A 6,809-nucleotide genomic window follows, 5' to 3' on the forward strand; every position below is an offset into this window, starting at 1 on the left:
GTTATTTTTAAATGTTTGTCAAGTTCTGTTTGTGTCACACTTGTATTTCTCCTGATCATGTGGCAGCACTTTCATCTGAATAAGTGATGAACTTATTAATGTAGCACGGTTAAGTCTCCGTGAGCGAAAACTGAATCTGTCAGTGAAATGAATTAAATGTCTGAAACTCCACAAATATAAATGTTGAAAGTTTCTACTCATTTTACTAAAGATTATATGACACAACAACAATTCAATATAATTATGAATTATTTTCTTTGTGCTGTTGTAAACACTGTAAATAATGTGTTAAACCACTTTCCACTTTCTTTGAAACTGATAAAAGGATAAAAAAAAATATATTTTTAAAATAAATTAAGAAAAGATTAAGGCTCAAATCAGGATGTTTGCTTCAACGATAGAACTGAAAATATTTCATAAAAGAGAATCAGGTTTTCTCATCTGTTTGGTTTTATTTCTTTAAGGAAACTTGTTGCGCTCATATTCAGGTTAACAACTTTTAATTTGTGTTATTACTGTAAAAGGGTTAAATGCTCTAATGTTCAGTAAACACATCACTTTCCTCTTTCAGCCTCCGTCTCAAACACTTTTTTAGCTCCGGTCTCTTTAAGTTGGTTTGAAACATTGTCTGAGAGACGGAGGATCCTTCGGGCCCCAGAGCAGAGAATCAAAGTCTTCTTCACCCTTCTTCGTCCCCTCTGCCTCGTCGGACTGACCTGAAGTCAGCCGACCCGTCAGCTTGTGAAGCTCCTGCACGACAACCTTTACGTTCAGTTTGTGTCGGGAGGCTTTCAGGGTGGCTGCGTTGAACGGGAACGTCCGTATGAAGTCTCCGACTCTGACTGGAGGAACATCTTGTCCAGTGGTTTCCTCCAGAGGAGCCGTTACTGGGACGCGACTCCCACTGTGAAACAATCACAACATTACACTCTGAGAAGCGTTGGACGTTTTGACTTGAAGCTGCTGCTGCTCAGATTTCACTCAGACACATGAACACGTGAACAAACATCAGTGTGATAACAACAACCTAAAACTATCGCCTCCATCCACTGACATGGAGGAGGCGGTGTTCATGACCTATACTGCAACCAGCCACCAGGGGGAGGTCAAGAGGTTTGGCTTCACATTTAGGGACCCGTCTTTATCTACAGTCCATGGACCAGACAAAGTAAATCACCTGTAAATGTTGGGGAGCTTCCAGGCCACGGCAGATGGTTTGAATCCCAGCCCCCTCTGTCGGATCTCGGGTGTCTTCGGGGAAACGTCCGTCTCTCCTGGACGCGTGTGTCTGTTCACCACTGACGCGTTTGTCCTTGAACGTGAGCCCAGGATCAGGTTGAGCGTCTCGTCGCTGTGGGTTTTTCTGGCTGTGGAGTTGATTATTCTGACCCCGGCTGCACACGCTTTGTTTGAGTTAACTGGTGGAAGACGTCTCGACTGGTCCACCACAAGAGCACGTCGTCTTGGGTTCATCCCTTTAGACTGTGGGACAGTTTTAAGCAGAGGGAGTGTCTGAGTTTGTGAGGACGTAGGAACGTACGAGGGCCGGTCGCCGTGGAAACAAGGCTGCTTGCACTTAGGTTTCTGATTCGCTCCGTCTCTTAGGCCGTCAGTCGACGTGTAGTTCATCAGGTCAATCAGATCACTAATCAGTCCCCTCTTCACTGAGACATCGGCGGGGCAGTCCAGGGTCAGCGCGGGGCTGCAGTTGACCTCCAGCAGCCAGGGCTTCAACCTGGCGTCCACGAGGATGTCGAAGCCGAAGAGCTCCACGCAGTTGGGACAGGAGGGAACGGAGGGAGCGATGGTGAGGAGGGTCAGCGTGACGATGTTGTTGATCCTCTGCCACAGAGGAAGCTCGTCGACGTCCTGGCTGTGGAGGAAGTGCCTGAACTTGCTCATGGTCCACTTGCACCCCCGGCCCACTCGCTCCTTCTCGGCTCTGTAGAAAGGGCCGAGCTTGTTGATGCTGGAGTTGGTGAGGTGAGCGAACAGGTTCCGCAGGGACGACAGGCTGTACTTCTCCGTGGCGAAGCGCACCAGCCCCTCCTGGTGGATGTAAACAGTCAGTGGATGGAAGCTCTTCACGCACACGTAGATCCTCAGGTCGAACTTGTAGCCAGAGATCAGCAGGGGGTCGCTGACGTACCGCTGCACGATGACGGAGCAGTCGTAGACCAGGTCTTTGATATCCTGGAAGACGAAGATGCCTCTGCCTCTGGAGAGATCCACAGGTTTACAGATCCAGTAGAGCGACGGTCCTCCGGTCAGATGCAGTTTGTCGTATTCAGCCAGGAAGCGGGTGTAGTCGTTGGGGAGGATGAAGCTGGAGGGACTGAAGTCGTACAGCAACGAACCACACGAGGCTCTCATTCTCCTCAGGTTTCGTGCCAAGCAGTCCTACCAAAGAGAGACGAGCCATTCAGAGTGCGATCAGCCACCAGGGGGCGTTCAAGAGGATTTGGCCTCAGTTTTGAGTCCAAATACTGATAAATCACTTTTAAAGTTCATATGAAAAGATTATTGACAACATTATCTTTCATTTAGAGTCTTTATGAGTTTGTTCACGTGTCGAGGACTTCACCTTGCGTGTGATGCCAACAGTTTTGGGATGGTGGTTGAGGCGCTGCCACGGCAACAGGTTGTGATACTCGGAGCTGCGGAAGGCCGAGCCCCTCCAGTAGAGGTTCCAGTCTTCCTCTTCCCGTTCTCCTCCATCATATTCTTCCCACCCTCGCTCGAGGAGAACGTCTCTCAGCAGCTCCGGAGCTCTGTCGTGCAGTCGGAACACCAGGGACGCAGCCATGCACCATCGTAAACTACAGAACCAGCAGTGAAACAAACGTATGGATCAGCTGCATGACTTTGGATCGTCTTTATATTCGGTCTCAGAGCTGAACAAGGTGCGACATCAAAATGTTCTGAACATCGAACAAAACATTTAAGTTGTATTTAACATAAAAATGTTCTGAAATCTTTTTGATGTATGAAGATGTTTTAAATTGTATTTCAGAGGCTTTTCTCTTTTCCGAGACTTAAAGATAAATTTATGAGAGAATATTGAAACATTTAAAGTGCAGATAAATTTGAATAATAGTTACACACATTAGATATAAAAGTCTTACCTTGTAAATGCTGAGTGCACATTAGGTCATGGTCTGATTTTCTGTGTGTCCAATGACGGCATTAGAGAATAAGAGTCTTTCCTCTTAGATCACTTTGCTTCAAGTGTTTGTTTACAGGAGTCTGTTCACTGGCTCCTCCCACAGACCTAACCAGACACACACACTGTTCAGACACACACACTGTTCAGACACTGTTCAGACACAGACACACACACTGTAGGTGGTCTGAGTGAGATCAGCAGCTCCGTCACTCAGGAGTTCGTCGTCAGGTCAAATTTCAAGGACTTGATTAAAATCCCTGCTTAGTTCCACACAGACGTGCACGTCATGTTACTGAAGTTAAAACGATCAGCGACTTTAAAACCAGACACACACTCGGTGCTCTTCTCCTCTCGATGTGACCTTTCAGATGAAGAGTTTAAACTTGTGCAGGCGGGTGAAAAACAAAACAGACACAGAAAACAGGATCTTCTTTGTTCATAAATATGATTTTATTACATCTCGAGGCACAAACCAGCAGCAAACCCGCTCACTGTGGCGTCATCCGCTCGGCTGAAAGAAGACACATGTTTTAGTATCGTTGAAATGCTGCAGTTCGTGGTTTGTTAGCAGGATTACACAAACAATGAGCAGTTTGTTACCACAGTGGTAGAGTGAGTTGAGTTTCTGGATGTCCAGCTGGCTGAGATGTGTCCTCTGACCCATCTGGTCCCCCCCCCTCTTGGGCAGCAAAGTGGGACTCCCGTCCTGACTGAAGAAAAACCTGCGATGACAGAAGAATAAGTGTAGTGCAGTCCAAGGACCAAATGATCAGAGTGTGATATGAATATTGTGTTTATGGAGAAGAGACTCACCATCCATAGTGCATGATGGAGTCTATGTCGTAGGGCAGATTCAGAGTGTCCCCATGTTTCACCTTGAAGTTATTTTGTCTCCCTTGAATCAGAAATATTATGAATCACGCCTCGACCTTCTGAAGACCCACGAACCAAAGTATCACACAACATACAAACATGAATCTGATCTGTGTGTCCTCTGAGGCCTTCACCTGGTGTGATGCTCTCCCACTGCACGCTGACGTACTGGTCCCGGTCGTCGCGGGTGTGTTCATGATGTAGTCCCAGTGCGTGGACCAGCTCGTGGCAAAGGTTCCCCACTCTGCACGACCGACCATAGTACAGCGACTGGGCTCCTCCCTGACAGCCCACGAAGGACGCACAGCTAGAGGAGACAAGGAGGAGCCGGTTTCTCTCTCGTGTCCGATAGTAGTTTAATAAAAAATACCAGAACTGAGAAATAAACCACATTCCACTGGTTTCATCCTCCTCACGAAACCGCCTCAGTTTTTTGGGGATTTCTTTACAAGATCCTGTTGATTATGTTTAAGGTTTGTGGCCTCGCTGCTTATTTTTCTCTCTGATATTGATTTAATTATGAAATCTAAATCCTTTGTGTCGTTAATTTGCCTGTCTTCTCACCCTTCTCCCTCCTTGATGTCCAGGTAGTTCAGCTCCTTCGTGTGAATTTTGAAGCGAATACATGTGGCATTTGAGATCATTGTGAAGGCAGTGTCTATGTCTGACTTTCGATCAGCTGAAAACACACAAACAGTTTCATCACTACACACACACACACACACACACACACAGACACACACAGTGGTCTTTACATGAGATGTGAGCTTGAACCACAACAACTCACCCAGGTCATGACTGATGACGTAAGGGACGGTGGCGTCCGGCCACAGGCTCTGCACAGCGTTCCTGACCTCCTGTGACAGAACCACAATCTGAACACTTCCATACTCAAACTCTTCATCATGTTTTAAACCATTTTTCCAACATTCAAAACACTTCATGTCATTTTGCCATTTGTTGCAGATATCATTTCTTATTTTAAAATTCCCAGTTGAAGCTGCAGCCGTGTTACCAGAAACTTCTCTGTTCATCTTACCGGCATCAGAATGTCTCCTTCTTGGACAATCAGGTCTTCTTGAAGCTCTACAAGAGTTCAAATATCAGGTAAAAAACACAAAACACACATTCTATATTTGAACTATTATGTTTTTTCTGTATATTTATCAGTAATAATTTTTATTTTACCCTCTAAAGTTTCCGAGCTGTCGCTCTGCCACGAGGAAGCTCCCCGAACACCTACAGATTTAAACGTTACTGAAATTCGAAAACATAAAATTGCAATAATTCTTTAAAATACCAATGAGCGCCAACCTGGTGTTGGATGAGTTGCATTGTGGGTATTATTTAAAGGAAGAGCGCCGACTGAAAAAGAGAAATCCAGTAAAAACCATCAGGTTATGGGAATAACTTGTTTAAAAATGAAAATGATTGAGCATGTAAATACTGAACAGTTACCTAGTAAAGGCTGTGAAGTATTTGGCTGCTGCACATCGAGCGTCGGACTGACCGTCACATTACCTGAGCAAAGGAGGGAAGAAGAATTCTCTCATACATACAACATATTATTACCATTATTACTTCCTTCTGAACTTCTGTCTGTCTCAGCGCAGCTGGTGAAACTCCTCAGCTTGTTGTGGACAGTTTGGTTTTAAAACCAGGATCAATACGATGATTAAAAAAGGTCGATTCAGTGACTCAGACTCGCCTGAGGAGAGAGAACAACCTGAAAACAGTCCTGTACTGTGAAGCACCCCCCCCCTCAGTGTTTAACAGAAGCTCAGTCAGAGACTTCAAGCAGCAATCAGATTATTAGTCGTGTGCTGTGTTTAATATTTTGATGTGCACAGTCTGTATTTGGTGGCAAATTAGTTTCCGGCTTAAATTGCAGCAAATATCCAAAGAGCACCAACCTGTGTCAGCAGGAGCAGGAGCAGCAGTAACACCCTGAGGTGGACGTACTGGGACTCCAGCAGCTACATGAAGAGAAAGAGTAAATCATCATCATCACTCAGCTGAATATCTGCTCTAACGTCTAACGTCTAGGTATAACGTACCTGTGGACAGGCAGAGGACGAGCAGGAGACACATGGAGCAACACGGCATCGTTTCACGAGCAGAGGATCTGAGGAGAAGAGGATCTGAGGAGCTGAGATGTTTCCTGACATAAAACCTGGTCACGTCTCAGCAGGTGGGATCACTTCACTCTGATTATGACCTCTCAGTCCGGCCTGTAGAGGGCGCTACAGTAGGTTTCTCAGATTGTGCCATGGAAACTGAATATAAAAGACATTCATAGTTCTTCTTCTGGCAGTCAGCTGTTAATTGTGTGTCTGTTTGTGTAAGTACCCTGAGCACAACTACACCAGAGTCAAATTCCAGGTGTGTGTACTCGTACATGGCAAATAAAACTGATTCTGATTTAAGGTTGAATCTTTTTTTTGCATTACAAAAACCTACAGTCGTATGTTTAATCATATTTATTATTAAAATGATCAACACTAAATTGCACACAGTCGTAAATATCAGTCTTCTATACATGCGATTGAATTATGCAAAAACTACCAGATGAACTACCACAAAACTTGGTAGAAGTATGTGGTATGTGTCGGGGAGCTGCTCCCGATGTAAATATGATGTACTTAAATATATATATTTATATATATTCTAGGGTAAAGAAAACAACAAATTGCACAATTTAGATGAAACACACTAGTGAAAACATCACTAGGATCATTTTATTCAATTTCTGCCAATAGATCCTTTCACC

General features: G+C 44.9%; 2 protein-coding genes across 2 annotated transcripts; both read right to left on the reverse strand.

Moving 5' to 3' along the window:
* Nucleotides 1-488: 488 nt before the first annotated feature.
* ttll2 (tubulin tyrosine ligase-like family, member 2) lies at nucleotides 489-3,272 on the reverse strand. Its single transcript, XM_034579394.1, has 4 exons — nucleotides 3,126-3,272; nucleotides 2,585-2,819; nucleotides 1,178-2,400; nucleotides 489-904 (listed from the first exon to the last, which is right to left on the reverse strand). The coding sequence occupies exons 2-4, from the start codon at nucleotides 2,804-2,806 to the stop codon at nucleotides 607-609; spliced, it is 1,743 nt and encodes a 580-aa protein (XP_034435285.1). The 5' UTR covers nucleotides 2,807-2,819; nucleotides 3,126-3,272; the 3' UTR covers nucleotides 489-606.
* A 322-nt stretch (nucleotides 3,273-3,594) lies between these two features.
* Nucleotides 3,595-6,145, reverse strand: LOC117758810 (zinc metalloproteinase nas-14-like). The gene is made up of 10 exons (XM_034580776.1): nucleotides 6,097-6,145; nucleotides 5,953-6,015; nucleotides 5,228-5,278; nucleotides 5,079-5,125; nucleotides 4,827-4,896; nucleotides 4,604-4,718; nucleotides 4,174-4,346; nucleotides 3,980-4,061; nucleotides 3,767-3,888; nucleotides 3,595-3,677 (listed from the first exon to the last, which is right to left on the reverse strand). The coding sequence occupies exons 1-10, from the start codon at nucleotides 6,143-6,145 to the stop codon at nucleotides 3,655-3,657; spliced, it is 795 nt and encodes a 264-aa protein (XP_034436667.1). The 3' UTR covers nucleotides 3,595-3,654.
* Between the last annotated feature and the right edge of the window lie 664 nt (nucleotides 6,146-6,809).

This window comes from Hippoglossus hippoglossus, chromosome 24 (genome assembly GCF_009819705.1).
Source record: "Hippoglossus hippoglossus isolate fHipHip1 chromosome 24, fHipHip1.pri, whole genome shotgun sequence".
Lineage (NCBI taxonomy): Eukaryota > Metazoa > Chordata > Actinopteri > Pleuronectiformes > Pleuronectidae > Hippoglossus > Hippoglossus hippoglossus.

What these genes read in the sequence shown, in the direction of transcription:
- ttll2 (XM_034579394.1), bottom strand. Translation starts at nt 2,806, where the DNA reads ATGGCTGCGTCCCTGGTGTTCCGACTGCACGACAGAGCTCCGGAGCTG. An exon ending in CTGTTGGCATCACACGCAAG is followed by an intron (nt 2,401 to 2,584) that starts GTGAAGTCCTCG and finishes TCTCTTTGGTAG; the next exon opens with GACTGCTTGGCACGAAACCT. An exon ending in AAGCTCCCCAACATTTACAG is followed by an intron (nt 905 to 1,177) that starts GTGATTTACTTT and finishes ATTGTTTCACAG; the next exon opens with TGGGAGTCGCGTCCCAGTAA.
- LOC117758810 (XM_034580776.1), bottom strand. Translation starts at nt 6,145, where the DNA reads ATGCCGTGTTGCTCCATGTGTCTCCTGCTCGTCCTCTGCCTGTCCACA. An exon ending in CGTCATCAGTCATGACCTGG is followed by an intron (nt 4,719 to 4,826) that starts GTGAGTTGTTGT and finishes GTGTGTTTTCAG; the next exon opens with CTGATCGAAAGTCAGACATA. An exon ending in TCCATCATGCACTATGGATG is followed by an intron (nt 3,889 to 3,979) that starts GTGAGTCTCTTC and finishes CTGTCATCGCAG; the next exon opens with GTTTTTCTTCAGTCAGGACG.